Below are 12,289 nucleotides of genomic sequence, written 5' to 3'. Positions count from 1 at the left end.
CAGCTCCTCTGCACATGCAGCAGGGCTGAGGGCTCTGCCTGGGGATCTCAGGAGACGAGCAAGGCAGAGAGAGATTAAAGGTGCTCAGGACTGGAGGATGACTGGACCTCCAGGTGAAGGGTTCCTTGAACGGGGTACACAAAAAAGGTGCTAAAAGTACTTGCTCTCCAGTGTCATTATGTGAGTGGCAGCAGCACAGCCGGGTCAGGAGAAGATTCCAACAGCATGCCCGTCTGCCTTTCTGTCCTTGCTTTGTTTTCTGGTAGCACTGCAGTGTCCTTCCGTGTTTCTCCACCTTTCCCTGCTCTTTTGCTCTCTGGGGTTGGGGTGCGAGTGTCGATCACTTCTTGTTCTGATATCAACTCAAGGGGTCTTGCCCCAGAGGTGTGTTCATGGAAACCAGATGCCCAAGCTGCATTTTAAACTGTGATGAACTGTTTTTTTCACTTGGTAGAAAGAGAGAATGAGCGGATACATCTCATCATCAGAAAGGGGTTTTTCCATGAGAAACAGGACGTTTATTTTCCCCAGAGAAGGCTCCCCTAACTTGTCACTGTCCTTTTCTCCTTGCACAGGTCATGCCCACAGGCAGCAAATGTCCAACAGCAGCTCCATCACCCAGTTCCTCCTCCTGCCATTCACAGACACACGGGAGCTGCAGCTCTTGCACTTCTGGCTCTTCCTGGGCATCTACCTGGCTGCCCTCCTGGGCAACGGCCTCATCATCACCACCATAGCCTCGGACCAGCACCTCCACACCCCCATGTACTTCTTCCTGCTCAACCTCGCCCTCCTCGACCTGGGCTCCATCTCCACCATTGTTCCTCAGTCCATGGCAAACTCTCTGTGGGATACCAGGGACATTTCCTATGCAGGATGTGCTACGCAAGTCTTTCTGTTTGTCTTTTTAGCTACAGCAGAGTTTTACCTTCTCACCGTCATGTCCTATGACCGCTACGTTGCCATCTGCAAACCCCTGCACTACGGGACCCTCCTGGGCAGCAGAGCTTGTGTCCACATGGCAGCAGCTGCCTGGGCCACTGGGTTTCTCAATGCTCTGCTGCACACGGCCAATACATTTTCACTGCCCCTGTGCAAGGGCAATGCCCTGGGCCAGTTCTTCTGTGAAATCCCCCACATCCTCAAGCTCTCCTGCTCACAATCCTACCTCAGGGCACTTGGGGTTATTGTGGTCAGTGTCTTTTTAGCATTTGTGTGGTTTGTGTTCATTGTGGTGTCGTATGTGCAGATCTTGAGGGCCGTGCTGAGGATCCCCTCTGAGCAGGGACGGCACAAAGCCTTTTCCACCTGCCTCCCTCACCTGGCCGTGGTCTCCCTGGTCATCAGCATTGCCATGTTTGCCTACCTGAAGCCCCCCTCCATCTCTTCCCCATCCCTGGACCTGGTGGTGTCTGTTCTGTACTCAGTGGTGCCTCCAGCAGTGAACCCCCTCATCTACAGCATGAGGAACCAGGAGCTCAAGGATGCCTTGAGGAAACTGCTTCAATACTCACTACTTCAGGTTTATACGGTTTGCGTTATCTCATTAAGGCTGCAATAGAAATACCCAGAACTAGCTTTTCATCTTATGTGTCTATATTTTTCCATAGTGCTTTTGCTGGGCTTTGTTTTTTGGTTCATGTCTATAATAATAATTTTCTAGGCCTCCTGTGAGTCTTTTATTGAACCAAAGACCTCATGTACATTTGTATATGCACTCATTGTTTTTTATAAAGTCAATAAATAAAGCAGTAGAAAACAATTTGTCTCAGGTCCCATCTCTTCACTCTCCTTTGGAGCTGAGGGATCAGCCCCAGGATGCTGGAGGGTCCAGGAGGCAAATGCTGCCCCATGGAGGAGCAGCTCCGGTGGCCTTGGGGCTGCTCATGGGCGCCTAGGTAGTCGCTCCCTCTCTGCTGCCTGCAAATCGGGGCTGCTGCTTCCCTGGAGCCGTGGCCAAGGGGAACAGTAGGACGTGGCCATTTCAGTGCTGGTGTCTCCTCACAGAGACACCGGCTTTGTCAAACCTGCAGTGGAGCTGGAGCACAGGATTGATGTCAAACTCAGGGAAGGTCTTGTGGAGAGCAGATACTGGTCTGCAGCCACGTCGCACACTGCCTACTGGTCATCTATGGATATCACTCTTTTCCTTCTAATTTTCATGTGCAAACATGACCAAGAACACACCAACACATCCCGTTCTAGACACTCTTTGAATTTTGAACAGGGGATGGGGCGGGATGGGAAAGGCAATTTTAAAACAAATGGCTGTGCCCTTGGATTTGTGGGGCTCCTAAGGTCTCACATAACTTGAGACAGTCCTGTTGTCCCTACAGTGGCATCTCTGAGGCTGCAGAGAGGAGCAGGCCATGAGAACCATTTGATCAGAGCTGTGTCTGTGCAAACAGCACCATAAACACAGGGGCTCCTCAGGGCAGGGCAGAAGACTGGACGCCTCTTCCAAAGCTGGTGTCAGGAATACAGCCCAGGGGCTGCTCCCTCAGGAGGACTCCTGCTCTCTTGGGGTTCTTGATGGATTCAGGGGGACAGGCTTAGAGTCCCAGGGGGGTGTGTTAGGGACCAAGGACTGGACTAAGAGCTTCCTTCTTGTTTGCACATGTCCAAGAAGACTGTAACAGGTCCCGGACTTATCTGTCTGTTGCTGTCCCACCTACAATAGGAATCATGGCAGATGGTCTCGTGAAGAGGAACTGTGTGCACCCAGCAGAGCTCAGGGGATCTCCAGGGACAGCATGGGAGGAAACTTTGGAAGGAGGGGCAGGTTACTCAGGAGGAATACAAGAGTTCTGTGAGGTTATGGAGGGAGAGAACTAGAAGGACCAACCCCCAACTGGAGCTACACCTGGGTACAGCTGTAAAAGGCAACAAGAAAAGTTGCTATAAATGTATAATCAACAAGAGGAGGGCTAAGGGGAATCTTCATGCCCTGATGGATGGAGAAGGAAACACAGTGACAGAGGATGAGGGAAAGGCTGAGGTGCTAAATGCCTTCTTTGCCTCAGTCTTTAATAGTCAGAACAGTTGTGCTTCAGGTACCCAGCCACCTGAGCCAGAAGACAGGAACAGGGAGCAGAATGAAGCCCTAATAATCCAAGGAGAAATGGTTGGTGACCTGCTACACCACTGGGACACTCACAAGGCTATGGGGCAGATGGGATACACGCAAGAGTGCTGAGGGAGCTGGCGGAGGTGATCACTGAGTCACTCTCCATTACCCACCAGCAATCCTGGCTAACTGGGGTAGTCCCATTTCACTGGAAGTTGACTAACATGACACCCATCTAGAGGAAGGGACAGAAAGACGATCTGGGGAACTACAGGCTTGCCAGTCTAACCTAGGTGATGGGCAAGGTCATGGAGCAGATGATCTTGAGTAACAGCACATACCAGAGAACCATGTGATCAGGTCCAGTCAACATGGGTTTAAGAAAGGCAGGTCCTGTTTGACCAACCTGATCTCCTTCTATGACAAGGTGACCCAATTAGTGGATGAGGGAAAGGCTGTGGATATTGTGTCCTTAGACTGCAGTGAAGGCCTTTGACTCCGTATCCCACAGCATCTCCTGGAGAAGCTGCAGCTCATGTCCTGGATGGTGTATCTGCGATGGGTAAAGAACTGTCTGGAGTACCGAGCCCATAGAGTTGTGGGGAACGGAGCCAAATCCAGTTGGTGGCTGGTCATGAGTGGTGTCCCCAGGGCTCAGTATTGGGACCAGTTCTGTTTAATCTCTATCAATGATTTGGATGAGGGGATCGAGTGCACCCTCAGTAAGTTTGCAGATGACACCAGGTTGGGCAGGAGTGTTGATCTGCTGGAGGGTGAGACGGCCATGCAGAGGGATCTGGAGCTGCTGGATCATTGGCCTGAGGTCTGTTGTCTGAGTTTTAACAAGTGTCGGGTGCAGCACGTGGGTCACAACAACCCCAGGCAGCGCTACAGGCTCAGGGAAGAGCGGCTGGAAAATTGCCTGGTGGAAAGGGATCTAGGGATGTTGAATGACAGTGGCTGAACATGAGCCAGCATGTGCCCAGGTGTGCAAAAAGGCCACCAAAAATATTCTGGATTGTATCAGGAATGGTATGGCCAGCAGGACTACAGAAGTCATTATGCTGCTGCACTCAGCACTGGTGAGGCCCCACCTTCACTCCTGTGTTCACTTTTGGGTCTCTCTTCATTAGAAGGACATTGAGGCACTAGAGAAAGTGCAGAGGAGGTGACAAAGCTGCTGAGGAGCTGGAGCACAAGTGTGGTGAGGAGCAGTTGAGGGAGCTGGGGCTATTCAGTCTGGAGAACAGGAGGCTGAAGGGAGAACTTATCTCTGTCTACAACTACCTGAAAGTAGGTTGGAACATGGAGGGTGTTGGTCTCTTCTCACAAGTAGCAAGTGATAGGACAAGAGGAAATGGCCCCAAATTGCACCAGAGGAGGTTTAGATTGAATATTAGGGAAAAAAGTCTTCCTGGAAAGAGCTGTCATGTGGTGGAACGGGCTGCCCAGGGCAGTGCTGGAGTCACCATCTCTGTAGATGTTTTAAAGGCATTTAGAGGAGGTTCTTAGGGATATGGTTTAGTGTTAGATTTAGGTTGCACTTGGACTCAATGGTCCTGAGGGTCTCTTCCAACAGAAATAATTCTATTATTCTATATTATCAACTGGAATATTCTTCCATCACATCTTCTAAGTGCTCTTCACATATCTGCCTCTTCACCTACAGTCCTGAAACTTATCTAATTAGATGCACAAGTGTTGAATACCAGTTGTAAATGATGAAAGCACCATCGCTCTGTCAGTCTGGTCTGATACCTGCCCGTCCCAGGCAAACACCTCAGGTACATGGGGCCTCTCGAGGTTTGCACCAGGTGCTTATAGTGAGACCATGGAGCTCAGCCCAAAAACCTGAGAACTCCCCTCAAAACTGAAAACCAAACCAACCCAACAATAACAGAAAGAACAAAAAAACCCACACTCTTTTTTTCATCAGATGAAATAATTCAATATTTCCAATAAAATGTCTGTGGAATTTCTATCCTGCCAAAATATGAATTTTCAGCATGTGTATGGACTGTGGGAGATGAACCGTTGGCCTTTCCCTGTGCTGGCAGTGCCAGAACTCTGTCTATCACTACGTGTGTTTGATCCCCTGGACATGCAGGAGTTTCCAGCTGTCCTTACCCAGCTCACCGTGTCTGAACTCATCTCTTCAGAAGCCTGTCTGGACATTTGCACTTTCCATCGCTCCCCAGAGGTTCTTCACCTCTCACTCTTGGCTCATTCAGAGCCTCTCAGCTCTCACTCTGCTTTGAGCTTCAGGCAGGTCAAGTCTTTCAGCAGTTGCTCTCGTGCTCCCTACAGGCAACTCTTCAATTATGGCAATGGACCTCGCTGGAAACTACTTAATTTAACCACAGATCTGAGAAACATCATTAAGTTCTATTGTGTTTTTTGTTTTGTTTCCTCTAATTAAAAATTCCCCGGTGCCTGTTTACATCCAGTTCTCTAAGGAAACATGAAGCAATTCCTGCTAAGAAGCTGTAACAATCAGTGCAAACTTCAGTGCAGAATCTGATGTAAAGAAATGTGCTGGAAATCCCAGGGGCCAATGAGCAGAACAGGGAGTTTGGGGAGCTGGTTATAGATTTCCTGCTAACAATCTGAGCAGAGAAACATTCTTCCCAGAACTGTTCTGTTTATTTTACACCTTTTAGGTCTCCTCCTCTGCCTGTATTTTTTTTTTATTTTCTTGTTCCTCTACTTTGTCAAACTGGGGGAGCTGATTCAGGTGGTGCCATGGGAAGAAGCTCATAAGGGTGAAGGAGGTAAGGAAATCTGATCAGCTTTACAGGACAGTCTGCCCCAAGCACAAGAATGATCTCTCCAAGTACCCATGAACAGAAGTATTTATGTCATGAGGCTGCTCGTCTGAACTGACGGAGCTCCAGGGCACAAAGGCAGCACACAGGAGGTGGAAGCAGGGGAAGCTGCAAAGAAGGAACTTTGAAACCTGTTCCATGGATGTGGAGATAATGCCAAAGGTCCCCTGGACTTGATACCTGCAGGGGAGGCTGAGGGCAGCAAGATGAGCTGACATTGCTTCATTTGCAGTAAAAGAATAGACAGGGTAAATGTGGGTCTGTTGCCTAAATTCGTAAAAGTAGAATCAGACAGAACTGAGGTTCTTCATGGCTTCTTTGCCTCCATCTTCACCAGCAAGGTCTCCTGGGACTTGATTCCTGAAGGCAGGAGTCTGGAGAACACCCAGCAGTGGATGGGGCTCAAGTCAGGGGTGACCTGAGCAAACTCAGACACTGTTACAGAACAGGAGATGGGTCACTTGACCAGCTCCCTGAACACAAGTAGCGCTGTCCTATGGCACCTGAAATTGCCAGAAACACCCACCTCTTGGTCCAGAGGAGTGTGACTCCTCTTGAGCTGTCCTGGACTATCTCCTTACTCACATGGTGATTTAGGCACCCACTTTTCAGACATATTCATGCCCTGACCCTCTCCCACACCTACAATGGCCAATCATGGCTGCTCAGGCCTCGCACTCTTCAGAAGAGGCCTCGAGCTTCTTGGTTCTTCCTGGTGCTTATTATGAACTTCCTCGCTCTCTCCAGAGTTCATGGTTACATTTCTTGTCCATAACAGCCCTTTATGACTATGTTTCACTAAATGGTTGTGTTTGTATGATCATTTGTGCAGAAAGGGCAGTCACAGGACAGCACCCAATAGGTCAAAACTGATGCTGAGTGAAATGCCGTAAAGCCCCGATGAGTTCCCCCTGTGTCTGTGTCTCTCCTGGAAGGAGTCTGTCCCGAGAAGGGGATCCACCTCCTGCCACTCTCTGCAGAGGCACATGAGCAGTGTCCATCACCTGCGGACACAAAGGGTGACGTTTGCCAGACCACCCGTCATCTGAACCACTTAGATGTGTGCTTGTGGATGAGGTATGGAGCCTTATAGTGCAAATATCTATTTAATTGTCATTGCCAGAGGGGCTACCACTGATGCAGTGTAATATTTTATATATAATTAAATATAAGCATATAAAACTGACATTCCTAGACAAAGTACACAAACATTTGAAGGACTTTTTGTGCCTTTTAACATGATTATCCTCAGAAGACCCACCAGCTTTGCATCTCAGGAAATGGGATCCAGAGTCCAAGGGCAGGATGGTTTGGGCTCTGTGCTGGGAGCTGGCAACTGAAACGTGCTCCCATCTCCCAGCCCCCTGCCCTCCTCAGTGAGGCTGTGAGACATTCTGCCAGCGAGGGCTGAACTCACAGCCATGACCAGTATCTTATGTCCAGTTGCAGCCAATGGTGTCCTGCCAGCTCAGGATTGGAGCTTCCATTGCTGGAGGTGTTTAAAAGAGATGGAGATGAGACACTTTGGGACATGGTTTGGTGGTGGACTTGGCAGTGTTTGATTTATGGTAGGATGCTGTGTTATTAAGGGTATTTTCCAGCCTAAATTATTCTATGGTTCTCTGATTTAGGTTGAAACCATTTCAGTTCCATCACCTCCAGGTTCCCTCAGAGGCGACTCTTGTGTGGCACAACTGTCCTGGCTCTCCAGGCAGGTTGGGCACTGGATTGGTGTCTGCATTGGCAGTTTTCCCCTTCCTGGGGTAAAAGGCTGTTGAGCAGAGACAGTTGCAGAGATTTGGATCACAGGGGTTTGCAGCAATCCTGTCAAACTCTGAGCAGGATGAGCTTTGGAGCCCAGGAAAAATGGAGATGCTCTGAAGGATGTTTGTGAACAGTGGTGCTGTCACTAGTAACAGTAATAGGGAACTCCTCATTCTCACTGATGATCATGATGATTTAATTCTCTTTAATTTCAGTCCTAACAGTAATTCTTGCTTTTCCAAGCATCTACTACACCTCAGCAGCTGTGTCTTGAAAGAATTTCTTAGAACAATGCTTTTTCTCTCACTTCTGTTTTGTTTTAATCATTTAAAGAGTACACCTCTTGGACAGAATTACCCCTAAATTGTGCATCTTTCATTATTCTTCTACCTTTTAATTATTTCTTATGTGGTGTAATGTGGAGGTTGCATAGGAGAACAGTTTCTTTTTGAGACAAAGGTGGCCAAGGAACAGATCCCAGGTCAGTGCAAAGGCCCAAAGGAAGCCAGAATCTTTATGAGTGTGCACTGACACACACTGTCACCTGCATTTCCAGTCTCTGCAGTCCCAACCGTGCAGCAGAGTCTGGAGTTTTGAGCTCCCTCATCTGCCCTGTGTGACATGTGTAAAATGGAACTGCCCCAGTCCAATGGCTGGTTTTGATTCTCTTCACAGCCTGAAGCACCACATGGGTCAGGAGACAAGCCAGGATACCCAACATGGACACACATACCCTTCATGTAGGTTTTAGGTGTTCCCTGGCATCTCAGCAGACGTCATGCTGATATCTGGGTGCAAGGAGCTGGTCAAGTGCCTCGTCTCCAGTTCTATAATGATGGATTTGTGCCTGGCTGATGTGCAGACTCTATGCATGGATGCTGACACCTCTTGAGCAACCTCCTCTGAAAGGGTTAACAACACAGGCTGTTCTTTCTAGAAGGGCATTAGGACAGCAAAAAATAAGATCTTGGCTCTGGGAAAAGAAAAAGGATGGAAAAGTTGTGGTCAGGGCTGTTTGGGGGCACTTGTAAAGCAGCCCTGCACCTCATGTGAATTACTTCTGTGGTCTGGGAGAACCTGAGAGTTCTCCCTAATTTGAAAACATGAAGGGGAAGGAAGGACAGCATCATTCAGGCTCAGAGGGACCTCAGGAGGTGTCTTGACCAACCTCCTGCTCACAGCAGGGTCAGACCAGATTGCTCAGGGCTTTATCCAAACACATCTTGGTCACTTTCTGGGACAGAGTGGGTGCGCACTCCTGGGAAACAGCTTCCAGTGCTGGACTGTCCTCAGGACTGGAACGTTTCTCCCTTTCTACAGCACCTTTCCAAGCCCAATCATCTAGATGTCTTTTTACTCATCTACTTACACACTGACACAGACCATAATATCCTACTTGGGACACAAGAATATTGTGGGGTATGATGCTGAATGCCTTGCTGAACTCCAGGTAACAGACCAACACTGCTCTGCCCACATCAACCTTGTCCTTTCCTCACAGAAAGCAAAGAGGATGGACAGGCACAACCTGCCCTGGGCAAACCCCATCACCTTCTCTTCCAGACACCCAGAAATGGGGTCCCAGTGGACATGTTCTGGGGCACAGTCCTTAGTTCTTCTGCTCACCCATGGGCCATTTTGAAAAGTGCACACACTGTGTGAGAGCTGCCAGTGGTCAGGGAGTCCCCCCAGTCTCCATGAGCTTTCACAGATGGTGCAGAGTGGCCTCACTGTGACATGGTCCTGCTGTCCCAGCTCCTGGGATGCTGTCCCTGCTGTCCCATAGACTGGAAAGGATTGTGTTAGCTCCAGTGACCCTGACTTGATCCCCATCCACTGTTGGTTGTTCTGACTCCAGCCACAGAAGCCTGGGAGACCTTGCTGGTGAAGATGGAGGACAAGAGACACAGAGATTATCAGTTGTTTCACATATTCAGTTCATCATTGGCCACACAGTGTTTTTGTTTCTCCTTTAACTGTTCCTGCAGTAGTAACAGCTCATTATGGGCCCTTGAATTGCCTTACAGCTCTGGACTGAGTTCTAATCTGGCACGTTGATATGCTTGGAGGCTGCTGTCGTTGAGACCAGATGAACTCACTCCTGCCACCCTGCCTGGCAGTTCATTCCATCCGTGTCACAGCTCTCTCTGCAGCACTGACAGCTCCAGCTCCCCAGTCAGGTCCCTGGCTGAGGACATGGCCTCACATCTGGGCTGAACCACCCCAGCTGTGGCACCAGCCCAGCTCTGACCTGCACAAGAAACCTGGTACCAAGTGTCCAAGAGCCCATGTGTGCAAAGGCTTTGCTGCAGAGCACAGACATGACATGGCCAAAGACTGATGAATGTCTCTCTAGACCTGGGAGTATAAAACCAGGATAAAATGCCTGAACTCATCCAACTGAAGATATTCCTCCCCCGGCTTGGAGGAATTAGATCCTTGGCTGTAATCTTCCCGGTGTCTTGTCCCTCTCTGGGACAAGAAAAGTTGATTCTCATACTAATTCATTGTTTATTACAAAGAACACAATGATGTGTCTCTGCAGAGGAGAGAGAATCAACATCACTGATTACTTCAGGTTGTTTCAAAGGATGTGCTCCTGGAGCAGCAGGGACACCTGGATGGAGCCCAGAGGGGACAGAGAAAGGGACATGATGGGCTGCTCCTGTGCTGCTGAGCTGGGCTGGGCTCCTGGGACACAGGGAGCTCATGGCAGCGGCAGCGCTGCAGAGAGACAGCTCTGCCCAGGAGCAGCTCCACTGCACACGCAGCAGGGCTGAGGGCTCTGCCTGCAGCACCGAGGGCACAGGAGACAGGCAGAGAGAGGGAAAGGCAATGTAGGGGGTTGGTTGCTGAGGATTCAATGAGACAAATCACAGTTCTAACACGGTAAGTCTCTGGCTGTAGGACAATGCAGCTGCATTTGCTGGAGGGAGACCCTAAGCTGGTACATCCCACAATTTACAGGATCTGTCAGGTCTCTCTCACAGTATCTCAGTTGTAGAGGAGAAGAACACATTCCAGAGCAGCGCTTCCCTGCTGCACTGTCAGAGGAACAGGGCATGATGGCAGCTTCTGCTGAGGGTGACTGCAGTGGGAGCACCCAGGGGTGCCCAGGGCTGTCCTGCAGAGCAGGGTCCCTGCACCCCAGGGCTGTACCGGGCAGGGACTCTGCCACCTGCCAGGGTCAGCGCTCAGCCTGCCCGGGAGATCCCAGCAACACTGAGGGGAGAAGCTGTGGGGGGAAGGAGCGACCTCCAGCAGGGCAGGGTCCTTCTGCTGCTGGGTTCTCTGTGGGTTGGGGCTGCTCACAGCTCCAGCTCATTCCAGAATATTGACAAAAGGAGGTTTCAAGGAGAGAAGACAAAGAGTACTACAAAGATAAGGAACTTCCCTGAGTCTGTGTTTTCAGTCTCCTACTCTGGGGAATGGGTGGTGATTAAGGATGTTTTTAATTTAAAACAAATACTTGAGACACATGAACTGCAGTAGGTCGTCAAGAGAATGCTGGCATGCCTTTCCTCTCCTCTGCCAATGCAGAAACAGCATCACCTTGGGTGGACCCCTCAGCCTTAGTCTGACCTGTCCTGTTTTCCAGCCTGCAGACAGGAAGATGCTCCCAGGCAGTGCCCTGTGAACAGGCAGGATCTGTAGGGCCAGGGGGAGGGCACAGAGGGTGGGATGGTCTGTGAGCACTGACAGGGAACAGACATGGACAGGGAAGCACCTCCCAGGGGAGAATCTCCAGGCAGCAGGGAAATGATCAGAAATGAGAGGAAACTGTACCCGGAATTGTTATTGGAGGGAGAAGAGAGAAAAGTCCCCGTGACCCCCTGCAGGTCAGATCCCTCCTGTGAGCAGCCCCCTGGCCTCCTGTCCCACCCAGCAAAGCCTCTGCCCTCAGGGCCGGGGGCTCCAAGGCAGGAAGCAGCTCCTGTGCAGCCAGAGCTCCAGTTCCTCTGCAGAGCACAGGGGCTGAGAGCAGCTGCCCGGCACTGTTGGTGTCTGGGAGGTGGCTGCACAGCTGGGGAAGGGGGACGCTGTCTGAGTGCCCGGCTGCCTCTGCCCTGGCCTCTCTCACCCCCACCCTCACCGCATTTTCCTTCTTGCTCCCCTGCTCTGGGTCACTGTTGTTGGGATCCTGTTCTTGCTGTCAGGCTCTCTGGGGATGGCAGTTTCAGCTGCAGAGGCACAGCCTGATCTTGTGGGTCCTTTCCTGCAGGTGTGTCCATGGGCACACGTGTCCCAGCTTTGCTCTGACCTGTGGGCTGTGGGCAATGCAGTCTGTGGGGCTGGGGAATGAGCTGTGTGTGTCCTGGGCTAAACGTTGGGTGCTGAGACCTTAGGAAAGGGTGAGACCTGTCATGGTCTGAGGTGGGTCCCTCTGCTCTCAGCAGTACCTTGGGGCTTTTCAGGGTAACATGAGAGTGTGATAAGCGTCCATCTCAGAAAGGTGCCAGCCCAGGGCAGCTGGAGCAGGACAGAGGGACAGAGCAGCTGCCCTCACTCTGCACTGACCCACAGGCACCCTCTGGTCTCGCAGGACTCGCTCTGTTCTCCCTGAGTGCAGTAGAAATGCTGAGGGTTTCTAACATCCAAGAACACTCCCCAGGGTGGGAGGGGAGAAGGAGCT

General features: G+C 50.5%; 1 protein-coding gene across 1 annotated transcript; it reads left to right on the top strand.

The window, feature by feature from the left end:
* Positions 1-595: 595 nt before the first annotated feature.
* On the top strand, positions 596-1,561 carry LOC308052549 (olfactory receptor 14J1-like; the record flags this gene model as incomplete). The annotated part of the gene is made up of 1 exon (XM_080364623.1): positions 596-1,561. One exon carries the CDS (start codon positions 596-598, stop codon positions 1,559-1,561), a length of 966 nt encoding a protein of 321 aa, XP_080220749.1.
* Positions 1,562-12,289: the final 10,728 nt, after the last annotated feature.

The sequence above is a fragment of the Nesoenas mayeri genome (genome assembly GCF_963082525.1).
Source record: "Nesoenas mayeri genome assembly, contig: SCAFFOLD_35, whole genome shotgun sequence".
Lineage (NCBI taxonomy): Eukaryota > Metazoa > Chordata > Aves > Columbiformes > Columbidae > Nesoenas > Nesoenas mayeri.
This window is presented reverse-complemented; position numbering and strand designations above follow the sequence as displayed.